We start from the raw sequence: 22,392 nt of genomic DNA on the forward strand, positions 1-22,392 counted from the left end.
ATTTAAACATGCTTCTGAAAGTTAAAAAATATCTCGAAACAAATGACAATAAGTATATAACATACCAAGGCTTATGAAATACAGCAAAACAAGTTCTAAGAAGGAAGTTAATAGCAATAAACACCTACCTCCAAGAAGTTCTCCTGTTAGGTTGTAACTCAATGGTAGAGCACAGGCTTAGCATATGTAAGGCCCTGGATTTGATCCCCAGTATCACAAAGAAAGAAAAACAGATCTCTAACCACCTCCATTACAACTCAAGGAGCTACAAAAAGAACAAATGAAGCCCAAAGTTCGAAGGAAGCCCATAGTGATCAGAGCAGAAGTAAAGATTAGAAAAAAACTTTTGCTCTTCTCTGTTAAGAATAAATTTTTTAAAGATGAAAACAGATCAATAAGGGTTTGTCTAGACTAAGGCAAAAAAAAAAAAAAAGAAGAAGAAGAAGAAGTGAATGATTTGCCTTTACAGGCAATATCACAGAAATACAAAGAATTTTAGGAGATTATTTCAGCAACTATATACTAACAAACTGGATAACCTGGAAGAAATGGATAGATTACTAAACATATTACCATAAGCAGAATCATGAATAGAAAACCTGAACAAACACTAATGAATATGGTGACTAAATTAGTAGTAAGTCTCCCATTAAAGAAACCCAGGACTTGAGGGTTTCTCTATTGAATTCCACCAAACATTTTAAACATGAATTAATACCAATCCTGCCTGAACTCTTCAACACAAATTTTAAAAGAGAAAAACCTCTTATAAATGTGTTTTATAAGACTGTCTTACCCTGATACCAAAACAAAGAAAATTCTAGGCCAATATCCCTGATAAACAAAGATGCAATGATCCTCAACAATGCCAGGTTTGGTAGTACCTGCCTATGATCTCAGCTACTTGGGAGGCTGAGGCAGGAAGGTCACACATTCAAGGCCAGCCTCAGCAACTTAGTGAGACCCTGTCTCAAAAAATAATGGTGGCTAGGGATGTAGGTCAGTGGCAGAGCATCACTAGGTTCAATCCCAGCATTAGAAAAAATACATAAAGAAATCCTCAACAAAATACTTATAAACATTCAACAGCATATTGAAAGGATCATTCACCAGGATCAGCTGAGATTTACCCCAGGGCTGCAAGGATAGATCCACAAGTGCAAATCTACAAACAGGGTACCTGTGTTAACAGCAGGAAAGCCCAAAACCATACAATTCTCTCAATAGAGGCCAAAAAAGCATCTGACAAAATTTAACATAAAAATGCTCAGCAAAATAGGCATAAAAGGAATGTGTGACAACACAATAGAAGACCATAAAGGACAAACCCACAGCTAACCTGTGAATGCAATAAGTCCCAAACTTTCAATTCTGCAAATACTTCAACAAAGTATTGGCAAAGGTGCACTAAAATGGCCAGAAATCATAATCTAGAGTTTTATATATATTACTCATTTTATGTACTTATACAAATATGTATACATATATGTATCACACAGTTGTATGTACACATATATGCAACACACACATACATGTATATAGACATTTTTTTTTGCAGTAGTTAGAATTAAACCCAGTGGCACTATGCCACCAAGGTAAATCCCCAGACTTTTTGAGTCAGGGTCTTGCTAAATTGTCCAGGCTGGCCTCAAACTGAATCCTCCTGCCTCAGCCTTTCAGGTAGTTAGGATTACAGATGGTTGTTTTTTTTTTAATTGTTTTTGGTGGTGCTAGAAATTGAATCCAGGATCTCACACGTTAGGAAGCACTCTACCATTGAGCTACATTCCCAGACCCAAGGTCCTGAGTTTTATCCCTAGCATTACAAAAAAATTGAGACAAGGGATTGGGAATATAGGTCAGCTGGTAGCGTGCTTGCCTCACATTCACAAGGCCCTGGGTTCAATCCCCAGCACCATACAAAAAAGAAAATAAAGACAAGAGGTTACCAGTGTTGGTGGAGATATGGAAAAAAAAAATGTAATTCTTCCACAGTGTTGATAGGAAACGTAAATTAGTGCAGCCATTTTGGAAAATGGACTTATAAGTGAAGCAGGCTTCAAGAAGCCCAGATGCCAGTTGGAGTCTATAAGAATCCATTGAAGGGGCTGGGGATGTGGCTCGAGCGGTGGCGCGCTCGCCTTGCATGCGTGCGGCCCGGGTTCGATCCTCAGCACCACATGCCAACGAGGATGTTGTGTCCTCTGAGAACTAAAGGATGGATGTTGGAAATTCTCTCTTTCCCCCTCTCTCTCCTCTCTCACACTCTCTTTAAAAAAAAAAAAAAAAAAAAAAGAATCCATTGAAGACACAAGAGATTTTGCTGAAAACCGAAGGCAAGTTCCAGAGGTTACTGAGAAAGATCTCCAGAAGCCAGGCACAGTGGGGCACACCTGTAATCCCAGTGGTTTGGGAAGCTGAGGCAGGAGGATTATGGGTTCAAAACCAACTCAGTGAGGCCCTAAACAACTTAGTAAGACCCTGTCTGCCGGGTTTTAGTTCTTGCAACTAAAAGGCTCAGGGGTCACTTCAGTTGTACTGGGCTGACTGAGCTGCATGAAATAACCACAAGAGACACAAATACCTTTTTCTTTGGGGTCGCTGTGACGGCTCCTCTGACCTTAAGGGTCTGCAGGAAGAGAGAGCAAGAGCACATGCTGACCCCTTTTATTGAGAAGCTATTCAAATGAGGCAAGGGGTCAGGTTTCAGGGGGCTGAGTCTATCTTCATGATGTCCACTGTCAGCAGGTTGACGGACACCTGGGTAGGCCACACCTAAGGCACAGTAAGAGGAGGGGACACACACAAGGCACTTCCATGGAAGATTCTATCCTAAACAGGGCAAGGGGTTATATTACAAAGGAACAGGTGAGCGTAGCTTCACCCATGGGGCTGTAGCAAGACACACCCGTGCACAAGACACGGACCCTCGAACCCAAGAAGGGTGGGGAAAACTCTGCCACATTTCTGTGACTGAGCTCCTCAGCACTCAGCCGGGGAGTATGACCCAGTCACGTGCAAGTTGGTCTCCCACACCTCTAAGTAAAATATAAGAAGGGCTGTGTCTGTGGCTCAGTGGGTACCAAAAGAAAAAAAAAGGTTTCTAGAATATAGGGAGAGTTGAGATGAAAACAGGATATACAGCGCCCAGGAAGGTCATACTGTCAGGGGGTGACCTGGGAATCCTAGGCCTCCTGTGATTGAATAAATGAAGATAAAGGTCTTAATGACGTCAGACATGACCTCAAGGTAGAAAAAGGTGAAGAAACTAGAGTGTTGGGAGGTCAGGGCCCTGCGCCCCCTCTTCTCTCCTGCTAATGGATGTGTGGAAGCCTGGGGAGGTGGGTCTTACATGGTGTGCTTGGGGGTCCCTCTTAACCCTTGCCAAGAGGTTAAGAAATGCTGAGAATTCTGCATGGTTCATTGCATAAGGTAGGCACCTCAGAGCTCCTAGACTGAAATGGGTCAGACTAATTATATTGACCTGGAAAAATATTTATGTTCAAGTTAAAAGCAAGTTTCAAAAAATGTGTACCTGGGATGGGTGGCAACATAGCAACAACTGGCAGATCTAGGTGAAGCCTGTCTGGGTGTTCTATGTTTTTTTAATTTAATTTTTTTGTCATTGTAAAGGGACATCATGCCTTCATTTGTTTATTTTTATGGGGTGCTAAGGATCGAACCCAGTGCCTCACACATGCTGAGCAAGTGCTCTGCCACTGAGCCACAGCCCCAGCCCCTCTGGGTGTTTATTAAACACTTTCTACTTTCTGATGTAGGGGTCAAAATGTTGACAATAATACAAAAGAATGCTGCAGATCAGTATATACATAATGATGGTGTTTATGGAAGTAGATGTTTATATGCATAAATGCAGACCTATGTTATAATCCTAGAAGCTAGCCCTGACGACAGTTCCCTACAGGGATTTGATAGAAGGGCTTTGACTTCCCATCTATTGCAATCTATTCCAATCATTTTAAGCAGTAGGGTACAATAGTGATGTCTACATTTCAAAGATTTTCCCTCTATTTAGAGGATAAAAATCAGTGCAAGGTGATGAGCTCTATTTGGCCCATAGTGATATCCTCACATATTCTAGATATATCTGTTATTAACGTTTTTTTAAAGATTTTTTTTTTGGTCAATTGACCTTTATTTATTTATATATGGTGCTGAGAATCAAACCCAGGGCTCACCTGTGCTAGGCCAGTGCAGTACCACTGAGCCATAGCCCCAGACCTGTTATTAACAGCTGAGGACAGTTTTGTGCCCTATTTCTACCTACATTCTATCCCATCCTCACAGGAGTCATTTGTATCTGAAAAACCCCTCCTAGGATGAGTTCTCCCCAGTCAACAGTCATCACCATTCTTATTGCCTAAACTAAGCTCATCGATCCTTATACACCACAAGTCTATTAAAATGGCCGCAGTTATGTGATTAATATCAGCTGATGAAGTGTGGCGTCAGGTGGGATCTCTTAACTACCGAGTGGCTGCTTTCACAGCTGTAGAGAATGCTTGATACTGTGCGAGCAAACAGCACATATTTGACTTTCATTGTTCAGAGTGATCCTTTCATAGAAGTGTATTTAAAAAAATATATAAAAAATGCAGGAAGTGTCAGGCTGTTATTGGTATAAATTACAGATGCTTTGAGACAACCTAACACTCCCAACTATAACTACAGAGGTGACCATGGGGGCAACTGTTTTCCTTAGTTATTTACTCTCAAGGCCCTAAAAAAATCCAGATTGAGCTCTGTGTGCGCATGCATGGTGTGCACGTGCGCATGCATGTGCATGCAATACTTGGGATTAAATACAGGAGCATTTTACATCTAAGTTACATTCCCAGCCCTTTTTTTAAAATATTTATTTATTTATTTACTTTTTAGTTTTTGGCAGACACAACATCTTTGTATGTGGTGCTGAGGATCAAACCTGGGCCGCACACATGCCAGGCGAGCGCGCTACCTCTTGAGCCATATCCCCAGCCCTTCCCAGCCCTTTTTAAAATTTAATTTTTTGTGACAGGTCTCTCACTAAGCTGTTCAGCCTGACCTTGAACTTGAGATCTTTCTGTCTCAACCTCCCAAGTAGCTGGGATTATAGTCATGCACCACCATGCCTGCTGTAACTTAAAAAAATAAAATGTCTTGGAGGCTGGGGTGTAAGTCAGCGGTAGGGTGCTTGCCTAGCATGTGTGAAGCCCTAGATTCATTCTTAGCACAAGAAAAATAAGAACTTTTAAGTAAAAAGGGGCCTTGTAATTCCCATAAACAAAAAGTGGTTTTAGATGAAACTTGGCAAAGACAGGTTCTTGTAGCACAGCCTATCTCGGGATTTGACTGTATTTCACTTAATCCTTCCACAAGCTTTGGAGGCAGCTTCCCAAGAGGGCGGTTTGCACAACACTCAGCTGGAAGGCCTTTCCAGGCTCAGCATCTTCCTGTCCGATACTCCATGCCCACTACACTTGGTTCTCTGGCCTGTTCTTATTTTGAAATTTTAACTTTGTACATTTTCTTTCCATTTTCATAATGGGTTTGTTTATTATCCAGGCTGTCCCAGTTTCCTGGGCTCAGGCCTGCTTTTTGTGTTAGCCTCCCAAGTAGCCGGGCACCGCCATGCCCGGATTATTTCCATAGATACCTGTCTTATAAGAGAAGTGTTCAAATATTTTAGTTTGTTCACATTGATTTATGCCTTTATAAGTTGAAGCTGGTGTGGATAAACCTAGTTGGCATCATTCTGCTACTGGTCAACCCAAGGACTAGTCAAGTGGGGAACAAGTCAAGGGCACCTTAGGCAGGAGGTACAAATCTTGCAAAGACATAGGCCCTCAAGGTGGGGGAATTGGTGGGAGGCTGTCCCGAGATGGGGATTTAGGATAAAGAGAAATCCTGAATCTTTCTACCTTGAGATGTAGAAAGCACAGCTGGCCCATGCCCTCATAAAATGAGGGAGATATGCAAGTGCAGGGAAAACTGCTGTGAAAATGTGCAGCTCCACCCTGGATGCACCTCCAGTCCAGCCCCTGCCGCAGCTCTTCCATAAATATTGGACCCTCAGCCCAAGTTAGGCTGCTTCTCACTCGAGACAGCCCGTGTTCTTCTTGAATGCATGTCTACCTTCCTAAAAAATCTCCATCTATGCCTTTGCCTGGCTGATGCTGAAATTCTTTTCCGTTATGTATGCCAAGAACCCTGCTGGTCCCAAGTTGAGTTCCCTGTCTCCTCTGGGAACTCTTGGACCCTTCTCTGGAGACATCACTTGTCCCATGACAAGGCCATCACTGAGGCAGCAGGTGGCTTTGAACAGGCTGATGATCTCAGGAACCCAGCATGGCCTGCAGGGAGGGAGATGGGGCCCAGATGTGAGCAGAGGTTGGTCCTTGACTTGCAGACAGATGTGGGTGTCCCTCCACACTAGGAGCATGCACAGAAGGGAACAGGGAGGCCTGCAGCCAGTTATGTTGACAATAAAGGCAAACTTTGTCTGAGATGCACACACAGCAGACCAGGGGCACAGCTGAGACTGGCTGTGTTCAGCTGGGTTGGCTGTCCCCTGTGGTCTCGGGAAGTCAAATGCCAATAACCCCTGTCACCACATACCCACAGTAACCACAGCACTGTCCTGACCTTTGCTTTGTATGCACTATCTCAGCTAGTAGTCAGGTGACCCATGAGGTGAGCTCACTGTTCTTTATATAAATGAAGTGACTGAGGTTCATAGAAGTTAAAGACTCTCATGGTGCACAAAGTGATACAAAACCAACTCTAAAACTAGAAAAGTTTAAAGTTGTAATTGAGCAATCACTGAAAAATAGAGGTGTATTTAGAATTCCAATAGATAAATCAGTGGAACTCTTTTTGGGGGGCAAGGGGAACTGGGAATTGAACTCAGGAGTGTTCTACCACTAAGCTATGTCTTCAATCATTTTTATTTATTGAGTCAGGATCTCAATAAGTTGCTTAGGGGCTTGCTAAGTTACCAAGACTGTTGGGGATATAGCTCAGTTGGTAGAGTGCTTGCCTTACATGCACAAGGTCCTGGGTTCAATCCCCAGCACCACCAGGAAAAAAAAATATTTAAAAGTTACTAAAACTGGCTTTAATTTACAATCCTATTTTAGCTTCCCGAGTTGCTGGGATTACAGGTGTGTGCCACACTATGTCTGGCAAATTACAGGAACTCTTAATTTTTTTTTTTTTGGCATAGCACTGGGGGTCAAAACATTAACTCAAGGTGATACAACTTACTTAGGCAAGTGGACTTCAAGACCTATTACCAGAGACAAAGGGTAATCACAATAAGGGGTCAATCCATTGAACTACACCCCCAGACCTAACCTTTTTTTTTCCCTTGCTACCAGAGTTGAACCCAGAGGCACTTAACCACTGAATCACATCCCCAGCCCTTTTAGAAAAATTTGTACTGTGAGACAGCCTCATCAAATTGCTGAGACTGGCCTCAAACTTGTAATTCTCCTGCCTCAGCCCCCCGAGTTTCTGGGATTATTGGAAGGTACCACAGACACCCGGCAGCCCTAAACATTTTTAGCCTAGAAGACAGCAAGAAAGATGAACCCAAAAGGCAACAAGATGACATGAACAAATAGAAAATAAAAAGTGACAGATCTAAAATTGAACAATACCAGCTGGGTATGGTGGTCCACGCCATGTAGTTCTACCTACTGAGGTGGGAGGATCCCTTGAGCTCACCAGGAAAGCAAGACCCCACCTCAAAACAAAACACCACAACCACCAAAGACCCAAATGAATCATATTAAACTGTCAAATAAAAAGACCAAGCCATATGCACTACAGGAGTCACATTTTAAATATAAAGTCAGATGAGCGGTAGGGAAAACATGCCACACAACCTGGAAACATTGAGCCTGATGATACTACTCAGGCAAAGTGAAATTCAAGACCTATTACCAGAGATAAAGGGTCGATACAATAAGGGGTCAATTCAGGAAGACGTAAGTGAGCACGTGCCTGATAAAAAGCTTCAATGTAGACAAAGCAGAAATGGGAAGGCAAAACTCCAAGCGTTGGAGATGTTACCACCCTCTAAGCAATTGATACAACAAAATTTTGATGCAGAAGATATGAACAGCACTATTTATACTCTATCAGACTCAGACTTGAGCTTGCCTCAGAATCACCTGGAAGGTTTGTTAAAACATTTCTGAATCCCTAGGTCTGGGTGCAACCCAAGAATTTGCATTAGTAGCATGTTCGCAGGGGCTTCTGCTGTATTTGGTGGAGGACTCCCACACCTCGAGAACCCCACAGTGATCCACTCCACTGCTTCTCTCCTGAAGCAGCTCCTGCCTCCTAAAATCTGCCATGTAGCCTGGGCCCCATCAAGTTCACAGGTGAGAGCAATGAATGGAAGACCCGTTCCCAAGGCACATGCAGATGGAAGCATCTGAGGAGGCAGAGGAGGGGTGCCACTGAAGGCCAGATTTTTTTTATTGAGGCAATCTTGCCTACCGGTCATCTGTCGCTGGTTTCTTTTGATTGTGAGATTGAGTGGTCCCATGCATGTCTTTGGCCCCATGTTGCCACGTTCTTAAGCATCTGCGTGGTTCCACCTTGCCTGCCTCGTGCTCGTTAGGGTGATTGCATCCACTAGCCCATTAGCCCAGGCTCCTAGCACCCATGTTGCCTTCTGCACCCTGGTCTGCAGCCGCATCTCCCACCATCACCTTGGCCTGTGCAGGAGGACATCCAAAAAGTTCTTAGCCATGCAGGTGGCCCCTCACCAGCACATTCCTTCCTGCCCTTCCCTCAGACGTGGTCCAGCCACTCCACCATGCTCACCACTGAGCCTGTTAACCCCTCTTCCACCACCTGCAGCAATCCTGGCATTTCTACCTCAGTGTGCTTTGTCCACACTTCTAGGAGTTGTTTGGCAGCACATGGGCAACCTCTGGGGTCCCCAGCGGGGTGTTAAATCCTACATCCTGAAATAGCGCTGCCAAACAAGTGAACTCTCCCTTATCCAGTTTCAGGGCTTGCTCCTGTGACCCAGTACTCGCACTGGGTTCAAATCATCCACTCCTCAGCACCAACAGCACCTGTGGACCGGTCCTGCAGCTCCCTCTGATAATAGTCCCTCTCCTCTCTCCCCAGCCCTGAACCCCTGCACGGCCAGCAGCAGAGGTGGGGGCAGACTGGGGATGGGTGTCTTCTGAAGGGAAGGCTGTGGATCACCTCCCGAGGAGGGGGGAGCGCCAGCTCCTGATGGGGAAGAGGAGGCCGCCTCCATGAACTCAAGGACTTGGAGTTCACGATGTTGGGGTGCATCCACCCAGAAGTCTGCTTCGCACATGTCAAGCTCTGCCCTGGGCATAGCTGACCCTTCTCAGTTGAGGTTAAGCCTCTCACGTGTGCGACTGTTCTTACAAATAAATCCCATCCGCAGCTTTAGCTCCGAGTGGAGATAAAAACCTCCCAAGGAGGCTCCCAGCTTCCGTACATGGTTATAATTATAGCCTATTGATCACTCAGCTTTTTTCTGTTTCCAAAGACTTTTTGTGTTTAGCAACCGTCACCTGATTTCACCATCCTTAGGGTTATTCTGTGCCCCCGTATTTCTCGGGCTCTGGTTACATGGAACCCGCTAATGAATTCTCTTCCACTACAATGCCAGGCAGTTCAGGCTGTCTGTGCCCCCCCCCCCCACGGACAGTAAGGGGGTCCTCAGTGTGGGCAGGTTGCCAACAACCCAGCAGCTGCTTTCTGCCCCAGCTCCCAGCACCTACAGCCAATCAGGAACTCCCCAGGACGCAGCTCTGAGACCAAGAGGGGCGGGGAAGGATGTGTATCAGGGAGCACCCCAGGAGCCTTACCTGTGTCAGGGAAGCCGCACGAGCAGAGTTGAGCCTCAGCAATGTCCCAACTTAGAGTGAAGCGACTAGGCCTTTAAATGCCCCGCTGACCAATCAGGACAAGGCTCTTGAGTCCAGGATGGGTCTCTGAAAACAGATTAGATCAGGTGAGACTCCTGATTACACTCAGGACTTTTTGCTTAACTGTGTTTTTCAGTTTAATACCTAACTGGAAAACTTTTAGGTCTATTTGAAATAATTTGGGTAGATGATTCTACTTTTTCAACTGCAAATCTTATGACGATTTAAATACAGATCAAGTATTTCTGACAAAAAGCTTCTGAAGGGAGATGTGTTATAAATGCAAATTATATACTGGATTTCAAAGACTGCATAAAATGTAAAATACATCACTAATAATTTTATAATGTTGACTACATGCTGAAATGATAAATTCTTGCATATATTGGGTAAATATATTATTGAAATTAATACACTTTTTTTTTTTGGAAAACAGCGCTGGGTTAGAAGAGAGAAGCAAACCTGGCTTGCAGTTTTCATGTTGGCCACCAGGGGACGACCTTATCCCAGGACTGTCCTTTCCAGATTCCCAGAAGGTTCACGCAGGTTGGTTGACAAGAGGCAGGTCTTATGAGCAAGTGAAAAAGTAACTCTGACTCGTGTTACCTCCGTTCATTTGTATCTGAATGGTTTTTGTTATAATATATCTCCTTTGTTCCCTGTGTTTAAGAGTAGTTCTTTCCCACTGAGTTGGGAGTTTCCTTAAAACATTGAACTTTTTTTTTTTTTTTTTTTTTTTGGCGGTGCAGCCATAGAACCCAGAACTTCATGCATGCCAGGCAAGCCCTCTACCACAGAATCATGCTCCAGTCCCCAATCCCTGCCCCCTTAATATTTTAGATAGTTTATTTCAATTTCTACTTCTCTGTCTAGCCTTTCTCCTTTTGCTTTTCTCATTTCACATGTTTCTTTTCCAAATCAAGCTCAGGGACTGGCTCTCTTTAATTGCCCTTAGTAATTAAATTGTACACATAACTGTAGCTGTAACATCCCCCCATCAGGACAGCTACTATTCCACAGAGGAGGGTACTTGGACAAACTCTAAAAGAGAAATGCAGGACCAGCCCAGCTCTCTTGCTGGTATAGAGGGCTGCTGCCTCCTCGAGAACAACTTAAAGGGACTTTGGAGGGAGTCACAGAGAACCACAGGAGAAAGACCTGGGAGAGAAAGGCACGATGTGACCTGCGGTGGTGCTCATGGCCAGGGGCAGGAGGCTGTTGGGTGAGCGGTGGGATGATGGAACAGAAATGAAATGGTGAGAAAGCTGCTCTGCTCCTCCCCAGCTCCAGCGCCTTGTGTCAGTGGGTGCTGCCCCAAGCTTGCCTCTGACAGCTAATCCAGGGGTCCACGGAGAAAGGGTTTCTGTGCCAGTGAGGAGCAGGAGGACTGGCAGACCATATCCTTGGCCCCATCCCGTGAGCACAAAATGCAGACTGAAGAAGGTTCTCTGTGGGATAAGAAGTGGTTAGTGGCTTTCTGATGCCTGGGCTCTCCAAACTCACCCACAGCTTTCCACAGCCTTAGCCAAGGGATTGACACTGCTAGGGGTTTTGGCCTCTTTCCAAAGACCTTATGGGAATAAGTAAAATCACAAGATGTCTAAAGAAGCTTGGCTACTTCAAAAGAAAATCCATTAATTGGAATTACAGATTCCATTAGAAACACAGATACAAGGGAGGAAATGAACCCACATTTTAAAAAGGCATAATCAATACTAAACAAGATAAAATGTTAGTGCTATCAAGTATGAAAAAGACAGTGGCACACGCCTGTAATCCCAGCAGCTCACAAGTCTGAGGCAGGAGGATAGCAAGTTTGAGGTCAGCTTCATCCACTTAGCAAGACCTTAATCAATTAAGTGAGACCCTGTCTCAAAATAAAAAATAAAAAGGGCTGGGGATGTGACTCAGTGGCTAGGCACACCTGGGTTAAATCCCAGGTGCCAAAAAACAAAAAGGAAAGAGAGAAAGAAGCCCCAGGGCTGGAGGGTGAGCTCAGGAGCAGAGCATTCACTTAGCACGTGCAAGGCCCTGGGCTCCATCCCTGCGGCACAGCGTGGAATGAAAAAACAGGACAAAATTATAGGCATGAAAACTGGTGATTGAAGTGAGAAATGTAAGAGATTTTTTGTTTTGTTTTGAGTTACTGGGGTTTGAACCCAGGGGCACTGTACTCCTGAGCTACATCCCCAACTCTCTTTAAAATTATATTTTATTTTGAGACAGGGTCTCATTAAGTTGCCAAGGCTCACCTGGAATTTACAATCCTCCTGCCTCGAATTTCCAAACTGCTGGGATTACAGGTGTATGCCACCACACCAGGCTTTTTGTTTCTCTTTCTGCTTCTTCTGAGAGAGTTAATTGACCTTATAGTCTATTCATTTATGAACTGTATTCATTTTACTATTGATTCCATCTGTTATGTTGTTGCAGGACACGGTGGCACACACCTATAATCCCAGCGCCCAGGAGGCTGAGGTAGGAGGATCACAAGTTTGAGGACAGTCTTAGCAATTTAGTGAGACCCTGTCTCAAAATTTAAAAAAAAAATGATTTTTAAAAGGGCTGGGGATGTAGCTCAGTGGTAGAGTGGCCCTGGGATCAAACCCCAGTACTAAAAAAAAAAAAAAAAAAAAAAGATATCCTTTTCCAGTTGAAGACAGATGGAGATAAATTCCTCAGATTGAAGACAAAATTGAAAAAAAAAAAAAAAAACTTTGTTTGAAAAAACTCGAAGGGCACTGCTGGATGATTCCACTTATGTCAAGTTCCAAAGCTGTCAAAACTGAACTATGGGGGCTGGGTTTCTGGCTCAGTGTAGAGCACTTGCCTAGCATACATGAGGCACTGGGTTTGATCTCCAGCACCACATAAAAAGACTAAACGAAATAAAGATATTATGTCCATCTACAACTAAAATATATACATATTTTAAAAAAACAGTGATTTTTAAAAAAACTCTAGGGGTGGGAGCTGAGGACACAGAGGGCACATGGGGTCTTCTGGTTTATTTCTGGACCTAATTGCAATGTAAATGTCATTCAAATTGTGGAAAGTCATTGAATTGCACACTTCTGAGCCATGCGCCTATGTTATTCTTCAATAAAGTACACACTAAAGCTGGAGACCATGTACTACAAAGTACCTCAAGAATTAAAGATGAAATCATAATAGAAATAAAAATAGTATTGAATACATTTCAAGGGCTGAGGCTGTAGCTCAGTGGTAGAGCGCTTGCCTAGCATGTGTGAGGCACTAGGTTGGATCCTTAGCACCATATAAATATAAATAAATAAAATAAAGGTATAAAAAATATAATAATATTATTTTAAAAAATTTAAGGATGGCACCAAAGCAGTACAGCCAGAAATATATTAGGAAAGAAAAAAGGCTGAACATGAATGAGCTGACTATCCAAATTAAAATGTTTTAAAAATCACACATGAATAAACATGAAGAAATTAGTAAGCCAGCATTACCCCGATACCAAAGCCTGATAAAACATCGCAAGAAAGAAAAGTTAATGCCAACATCCCTCATAAATATGAATGCAGAAATCTTCGATAAGATACCAGCAAACCAAGTCCAAAAATAAATTTAAAAGATTATACACTATGACCAAGAGGAATTTGTCCCAAGCATGCAAGGGTGATTCAACATGAGAAAATCAATCAGTGTAATATACCACGTTAATAGAATGCAGGGGGGAAAAAATCACATGATCGTCTCAATTGATGCAGAAAATAACTTGGAGAAAATCCAACATCATTTCATAATAATAATAAAATAAAAAAGGCATTTAGAAAAGCAGGAATAGAAGGGAACTTCCTTGACATGATAAAGGGCACTTGTTAAAAAAGAAATACCCTGGGGGCTGGGATTGTGGCTCAGTGGAGAGCACTTATCCTAGCGTGTGTGAGGCACTGGATTCGATTCTCAGCACCACATAGAAATAAATAAAGGCCCATCAGTAACTAATAAAAATATTTAAAGAAAAAAGAAAATATGCCAGATGTGGTGGCACCTGCCTGTAGCCTGTAATCCCAGTGGTTTGGGAGGCTGAGGCAGGAGGATCACAAGTTCAAAGCCAGCCCCAGCAATTTAGCATAATCCTGTGCCTAAAAAATAAAAAGGTGGGTAGGGAAGACTGGGGATGTGGTCCAGTGGTTCAGTGCCCCTGGGTTCAATCCCTGGTACCAAAATGAATGAATAAATCCCCACAGAGAACATCATGCTCAGTGGTGAAGGGCTGGGCCACACCCCAGTAGCAGAGCCTGGCCTGGCTTGCACGAGGTTCTGAGTTCCATCCCAGCCCTGCAGTCATAGTAATGAACTTCAGTGGTTCTGAGGTCCTAGGAGGAAAACTCCTATTTTATATCACCCGAATCCCTGATGAGGTAGAATTGATCTGAAGATGCTAGTGCCACTCACAGGTTTTCAGAAGCATAAGGAGGTCTCTGTGAAGGAAGATGAAATCATACAGAGTTCCAAATCACCTCTAGAATTTTTATCATATAGTGCCCAGAACTCAATTAAAAAAAAATTAGCTCTACGTGTGGAGACATCAGAGCATGTGCAAACCTCAACAGAACAACAAGGAAGCAGACCCACAGGATACGGGGATAAGACTGAGATATCAGCCAAACTCGGGAATGCAGGCCTGTAATAGGAGCGGCTCTGGAGGCTGAGGCAAGAGGATCACAATTTCAAAGCCAGCCTCAGCAATGGAGAGGTGCTAAGCAACTCAAAAGGACCCTCTCTCTAAATAAAATACAAAATAGGGCTGAGGATGTGGCTCAGTGGTCAAGGGCCCCTGAGCTCAATCCCTGGTACCTCCACGACCCCTCCCCCCAAAAGACTGAGATTTCAGCAGAGATCTCAGAAGAGTTTTAGAAGATTCAAAAGGAAATTCTAAAAGAGAAAGCTACAGTAACTGGGCTGGGGAGATAGCTCAGTTAGTAGAGTGTTTGCCTTGCATGCACAAGGCCCTGGGTTCAATCTCCAGCAATCAAAAAAAAAAAAAAGCTACAATAACGAACATTATTAGCTAAATGATTGGATTTAAGAGATGAAGGAAAAATTAGTACAGTGGAAAAAATCCAATCTGAAATAGGAATGAAAAATACAAAACACAACAAAAGAGTCACCTGGGAGAGAGAGAGAAAAGTCTAGCAGAGGTTTGTTAGTTTCCTGAGATTGTTACAACAAATGACCCCAAACCGAGAGGCTTCGAACAACAGAGATTCGTTCCCTCACAGTTCTCGGGGCTGGGAGTCCATCGTGAATCCCACTGTGCTGAAGTTAAGGTGTCAACAGGGCCACACTCCCACCTGTCGCCTCTCTAGCTTCTGGTGGCTGCAACACGCCAGTCTCCACTTCACCCCTTCACGTCCCCATTCCTTCAAGTACAATCTCCTGCGGCTCTCTCGGGACACTTGTAATTGGACTCAGGACCCACTTGGATAATCCAGAAACGCTTCCCACCTGGAGATTGGCGACACATTTACGTATGCAGAGGCCCTTTTTCCTCATGAGACAGCAGGCATACATCATTGGGTGGCCGTGACTCAGCCTGTTACAATGTGTATGACTACTGTTCCTGAAGATGGAGGGAAGGGTCAAAAGCAGTATTTGGAAAGATGACAGCTGAGAAAGTTCCAAAACGGTTTTTTTGATCCATGATTTCAAGAGTCTCCAAGAACCCCAAGCAGGATAAATTGAACGAAAACCCCAATCATGGTAAAACTGCTGAAACCAAACCAGTCTTAAAAGCATCTAAAGAAAAATTATAAAAACCCTTTAAAAAAGGATGCTAATTCACAAAAAGGCGGGGGCACTAGAGAAGAATAGCATTACCTTTGATTAGGCAGAAGGAAGGGAAGGGAAGGGAGGGGAGGGGAGGGGATGTGGGGATAGGAAAGATAGTAGAATGAACCAGACATTATTACTTTATGTATATATGTGACTGCAGGACCAATATGATTCTGCAACATGTGCACTCAGAAAAATGAGAAATTATATCCCATCTATGTATGATATGTCAAAGTGCATAAATGCATTCTACTGTCACGTATAACTAATTAAAACAAATAAAAAAGTTAAAATGGTAAAAAAAAAAAAAAAAACAGCAACAATAAAGACCTGCAGGCACTGACAGAAGCTGGGGCACCTTGTCATGGTGAGGCAGCAACAAAGGACCCTGTGGACCCCAATAAACATCTGGAGAGCTACTGGAGAAGCTCCGCTGGCCCAAGAAGGGACTCTGTGAGCTTCGATAGGCTGTTACAATAGATCACAATCCTCAAACGTGTCTAGATTCCCAACCTCATGATTCTAAACACAAAAACAAAACCAGTTGTATCACCGTTGGAGGAGGGTGGGGAACAAAACCGCTATCTTAAAAACTGGTAAAGGACACAGTGGGCCTGGTGACACATTCCTGGAATCCCAGTGGCTCAGGAGGCTGAGGCAGGAGGATTGCAAATTCAAAGTCAGCCTCAGCAACTTAGCGAGGGCATAAGCAACTTAAGGAAGAGCTGTCTCCAAATAAAAAATTTTTTAAAAAAAAGACTTTAACTCAGTGGTGCTTAGAAAATTCATAAAGAGCAGGTGTCATGGTGCACACTTGAAACCCCAGCTACCTCAAGGCAGGAGAATCACAAGTTTGAGGACTCCTGGGCAACTTAGAGAGTTGAGATACAGTTCCACGGGAGGGTGCCTGCCTAGCCTGTGTGAGGCCCTGGGTTCACTTCACAGCACTACACACACACACACACACACACACACACACACACACACACATGGTAAAGGGAAAGGTAAAATTTTGCCCTGTGTGTTCTAAATAGTGTCACTGGTATCTTCATGGACATACTCCAGGTAATAATGAGGAGAAATGTTGACCAGGGACACCACCAATCTGCATCTCCTTAAAGAACTGATGGCGTTGGGCTTCATGGTTGGCTAACCTCAGAGAGAGAGAGAGAGAGAGAGAGAGAGAGAGAGGCCAGTCCACCCGCCTGAGGAAAGAGCCAGCTCTGCTGCAGCCGGGAGGAGTTACGCGGAGGGCATCAGACCTCTAGGACAGCAGAGCCAACACTCAGTGCTGACCTCGCTGGCAGCAGGGTGTGTGTGCAGCGTGTACCAAGGCCGGGGTCTGAAGGGACACTGGGTAGGGAGAGGCTGTGGGCAGAGAAAGTGGCTGGAGCCTTGGCAGAGGCAGAAGGGCTGCTGCCTTCCAGAAAGCTCCATGGGTCCAGCTGGCTCCAGGAGGCAGGGCTTGATGTGTCCTGCAGTGGAGTCCGGAGCAGGGAGGAGATAAAGACCTCAGCTTCCTGAGGAGGAGGGGTTCCAGGACACCTGCACCCTGGATAGGGGACAGGGACGCCACCCCTTGGGGGCAACATGGACAACCCCATTCCCATGTCCCCTGGGTCACAGAAAGACACACGTGGTCACTGTTTCTGATCAGATCAATTTATTGGAAATCACTGGAGTGGGAATGGCCGGAACCATGGCTCAGTTGGCTGCCAGGATCTCCTGAACCCAGGGCATGAGCGCAGTGACGCGGGCATACACAGCAGGGGTGGTGGTGGAGCAGGTGCCGCTGCCCCAGGACACGATGCCCACCAGAGTCCAGGCTCCATTCTTCTGGCAGACCAGAGGGCCCCCAGAGTCGCCCTGGAGGAGAGAGAAGGAACTTGTCTCCAAGCCTGACAGGGGTGCCTGGCTATGGGAGACCAACCTTGCACATGACTGAGTCACACTCCCCGGCTGGGTGCTGAGGCACTCAGTCACAGAAAGGTGGCAGAGCTTTCCCCACCCTTCTTGGGTTCGAGGATAGGTGTCTCATGCATGGGTGTGTCTTGCTACCGCCCCGTGGGTGAAGCTACGCTCACCTGTTCCTTTGTAATCTAACCCCTGGCCCTGTTTAGGATAGAATCTTCCATGGAAGTGCCTTGTGTGTGTCCCCTCCTCTTACTGTGCCCTTGGGTGTGGCCTACCCAGGTGTACCTCCTGGCCTGACCAGATCTGGGCTCTGACAGCAAGTGGACAGCACCCAGGTGTCCGTCAACCTGCTGACAGTGGACATCATGAAGACAGACTCAGCCCCCTGAAACCTGACCCCTTGCCTCATTTGAATAGCTTCTCCTCAATAAAAGGGGTCAGCTCATGCTCTCACTCTCTCTCTTCCTGCAGACCCTTAAGGTCAGAGGAGCCATCACAGCGACCCCAAAGAAAAAGGTATCTGTGTCTCTTGTGTGGTTATTTTGTGCAGCCCAGTTAGCCCAGTTTACCTGGAGTGACCCCTGAGCCTTTTAGTTGTGAGAACAGAAACCCAGCACCTGGCCCAGGGGAATCCAGGGAGCGGGCAGGGAAACGACTTTTGTGGGCACAGTGATCATGACCAAACTGCGCACATGTGGACTGGGTGGCAGTCCAGCTCTGCTCCTGGAGGAGCCTGGCCATCGTCTGAAGCCAGCTGGCTCCTCCAACTCACAGAGCCCATGTGGGGACTGGATTCCCGTGGGCAGCACAGCACCAGGCCTGGCCAGGGGACCCTCCTTGGGCATCTTTTAGCATCAGTCTGGCCTTCTGGTGGGCACTGGGGAAGGTGAAGGTAAGCAAAGAAGGGTAGAGGGGAGTGGGCAGCTCAGGCCTCTGGGGAGGGAGGAGAGCTGTGGCCCTCCTGGCCTGACCAGATCTGGGTTCTGTCAGGGAGTGGACAGCACCGAGTGGCCGTACCATGCAGGAGGAGATGCCGTTGGCCCCAGCACAGATCATCACATCAGTGATCTTGCTGCCCCAGGACTTCTTGCAGTCAGCAGTGGACACCAGGGGCAGGACTGCCTGCTGCAGCTTGTCAGGGGTCTTGTTGGCTGCAGAGACAAGAGAAGGCAGAGTCAGGGACCCTCAGCCCCACCAGCCACAGAGAGCGGGGGACCAGGAAAGTTCCTGATCCTTAAAATCAGCTGTGGGCACAGCGCCTGTCAGGTCCACCCTGCCCAGCCCTGGGGCCTCCGCTCAGCAGCCACTGTGGGCAGGCAGCATGAGGGGCCCCTTCTTCCTTCCCAGGGAAGGGGTAGACTTCCTCGAAGGGGACACCTGCAACCTGCCACTCTCAGAGAGGGCCAGGAAGCACCTCCCTCCTCCCCTCCTTGGCCGCTTCTGTCTGGCAACACAACAGGGGACTCCGCAGGGAGAAAATCGAGTGATAAGCTGAGAGGTGGCCCGGGGCAGGTGAGCCAGGCTTCCTTCTCAGGACTCTGAACAGACTGGGCATTGATCTCCTAGCCATATGGGGGAACTGGACACTCCCTGCCTGAGCCGGACAGACGCCCACACTGGACATGTCCCCTGTGGGTCCCACACAGGCCTGTGAGGCCTCCCTACTTGTGCCTAGGTTTAGGGGCTTTCTGATCAAGCATACCACTATCACCCTTTTACCTTCATTTTTTTTTTAAAGAGAGAGCGAGAGAGATAGATAGAGAGAGAGAGAGAGAGAGAGAATTTTAATATTTTATTTTTTAGTTCTCGGCGGACACAACATCTTTGTTGGTATGTGGTGCTGAGGATCGAACCCGGGCCGCACGCATGCCAGGCGAGCGCGCTACCGCTTGAGCCACATCCCCAGCCCTTACCTTCATTTTTATTTGCATTTGGTCGATTTTAAATTTTTAACTCATTTGGACATTTTATAGATTTTTAAAAAAGGAATGGGAAGATTTATGAATGTTGGGATTTAGAAAAAAAAAGCCAGATAAGGCCCAGCTGGAGACTCCCACTGGTCAGGCAGCCCCAATGCCAGGGACAGCACCTGCTGTGCAAAGGCAGGTCACACTTACCATTGTACTTGGTCTTGCCCCAGCCGGTGGTGACACACTGTGTCCCAGCGGGGAAATTGTCATTAGCGTCAGGCAGGCACACAGCAGACACAGTCTGGGAGAAGCGGGCAGGCGTGGCCAGCTTCAGCAGGGTGATGTCATTGCGGACAGTCAGCAGGCTGAACTTGGGGTTCTTGAAAACCTGTGGGCAAGGACCAGGCAGGTGAGGCCCACGAGCACTCAGGGTCTGCGGATTTCCAGGAGACAGCCTCTTTCCGGTGGCCCTTCAGGACCGCAGACCCACAGGAGCCAGGAAAAAGGATTCTGGGGCCATCCCAGCCCCACCACGTTCCCTTCCTGTGCCAGCTCCTCTGCCCCTGAGCTGGGCCCCTGACCTGTCCAGCAGGCCTGTGTACCTTTGCGATCTTGATGACCTGGATGTTCTCCTTATTGGAGCCCTGGTCAAACTCTCCAGCCACCACCAGGTCGGTTGTCCTAGGCAATGAGACATGGAAGGTTGAGGACAGGGAGTGGGCCCTGCGCCCTGCCTCACCCTGACTGGAGCTGGTAGCAGAATCCCAAGGCTGCCCAGTGCTCACTTGACTCCGCAGTGGGCAGCGGTGACCACCCAGTTCTCACTGATGAGGGAGCCCCCGCAGAAGTGGAAGCCGGTTTTGTCCTGGTGAGGAAGAAGATGAGGGTCACTACTCCCACCTGGGCTGCAGCCTGTACTCCAGCGCGGCCAGCACCCCAGAATGCCCCTCTCACCTGCAGGGACACCTGCCAGGGCCAGGAACCAGGGACAGCATCCTCTCCGTTGACGATCCTCGACAGGCCACTCAGCACGGGGTGGATGGCAGGTACCCCGCAGCCTGAGGGGGCCATAAGGGAGCCAGGTGAAGGGCTTTAGCTGGGATTCAATCTGACCTAAACTGCCCATTTTGCAGAATTCCTGATTTCTACTTCAACTCCCCAGTCCAGCTCAGGACCCCACAGAACAGTACCACCTCCTCTGGAAAACTCCCCTAGCTTCCCTCCAACTTCCTGGCTCAAGAGTCCCCCACCCACAGACTGCCAATCTCAGTCATGCTTCCAGGGATGCAGATGGACAAGAGTCCCCACCCAGGCCTGCCCTGCCAGAAGGCAAAAATGGGCTGGGCCATCAGACTGCCTGGGCTCCACCTCTAGGTCCCCCTTCTCTGTAGACCTTAGACCAGTCAAGGCTGCATTCCAATTCTCAGCTTTCTCAGCTGTTAAATGGAGAGAACAATTCAGCTTCCCAGGTCAAAGCTTTGCTGTTAGATTGTTGGGAGCAGGGGATGTCATACGCCCTACTTGAGAGGCTTAGGCAGGAAGATTACAAGTTTGAGGCCAGCCTCTGCAACTTAACAAGACCCTGACTCAAAAAATAAAAAGGACTGGGCATGTAGCTCAATGGTAGAGCAACCCTGGGTTCAATCACCAATAAAACAATGAAATAAATAAAAACATCTTAGCAGGGTGCTGAGCTAAGTGGTGCACAGCTATAATCCCAGCCATTTGGAAGGCCAAGGCAGGAGGATTGCTTAGAGCCTAGCAGTTTAGGGGCAGCCTCAAGAGAAAACCAAAACCTTCCAAAAATAAAATTAAAATAATTAACAAAAGAAGATGTAATACCTGAAGCGAACCTACAAAAAGGTAAGAACTACTAAATCCTGACAGTAGAGATGTGGATGCCATTTTCTTTTTATTATCTCTTTTCTTCCTCTTTAATAGAAAACACAATGCTCAGCACGTGCCCAGCATGATAAATAGGAACACTGTGTGTACGCCAGGGAGGTCTGCAGCCCTCACCCCGCCCACAGCACCCCAGCTGGGCCCCTTCTGGGCCACAGACCATGGCTGGGTGTAGGTTTGTCTTTTCCCCTACTGAGCAGGGTGGGAGGGCTCAGAAAGTCCCAAAAGACCCCTTTCCTCCCTGCAGGTGCCTGTGTCCTGCTCCTGGGGACAGGGAATGGGGCTCAGCCCTAGCTCAGGGCCATGCCGCTTTGGTTCCTCCAATTGGGCCCCGCTGCAGGGTCCACAAGGGGCTCAGGAACCTCCTCCCTGGCGTCCTCCCAGGCCTGGCCGGTTACTGGGTCCCAACACTCACCGAAGGCGGTCCCCAGGAGGGCGAAGCAGGAGAGAAGCCACAGGGAGGCCATGGTGCTTCAGTCAGGAAAGGTGTCGCCTGCCTGCCCTGAAGCCCCTTTTATGTCGCTGAGGATCTCAAACCGGGGCCAGTCCCTCTGGCCCTGCCCAACCAGGGAGGCCTAGAAGCTGCGCTCCCTGTTATCCAGAGTCCTTGGGCGATAAGTGGGGGCCCAGCTTTCCCACTCCTGGCTCTCATCCTGGAACACCCTGGGAAGAGGACAGCTGCTCCATTCCAAAGCCACCTGCGAGCCTCAGGAACACCCGGCACCCCAGGCACCGAGGGCAAGGCAGTGCCAGGCAGGCACTCAGCCCCTCGGAGCCAGCTCATGCAAACTTTGCCATGAGGCAGAGCAGGGGACTCTGTCACTCCCAGTGCCACCGGGGGGCTTCCCAGCTCCTAATTAAATGCAATCCCATCACAAGGTTCAAAGAAGCCTGACCGGGTAGCCCGGAGGCCCCCAGAATCTCTC

General features: G+C 46.9%; 1 protein-coding gene across 1 annotated transcript; it reads right to left on the reverse strand.

The window, feature by feature from the left end:
• Positions 1-17,444: 17,444 nt before the first annotated feature.
• On the reverse strand, positions 17,445-21,933 carry LOC308637448 (chymotrypsinogen B; the record flags this gene model as incomplete). The annotated part of the gene is made up of 7 exons (XM_081273804.1): positions 17,445-17,606; positions 18,672-18,805; positions 19,772-19,952; positions 20,167-20,245; positions 20,350-20,429; positions 20,519-20,622; positions 21,882-21,933. The coding sequence occupies 7 exons, from the start codon at positions 21,931-21,933 to the stop codon at positions 17,445-17,447; spliced, it is 792 nt and encodes a 263-aa protein (XP_081129930.1).
• Positions 21,934-22,392: the final 459 nt, after the last annotated feature.

The sequence above is a fragment of the Spermophilus citellus genome (genome assembly GCF_964194105.1).
Source record: "Spermophilus citellus genome assembly, chromosome: 18".
In the NCBI taxonomy this organism is placed as follows: Eukaryota; Metazoa; Chordata; class Mammalia; order Rodentia; family Sciuridae; genus Spermophilus; species Spermophilus citellus.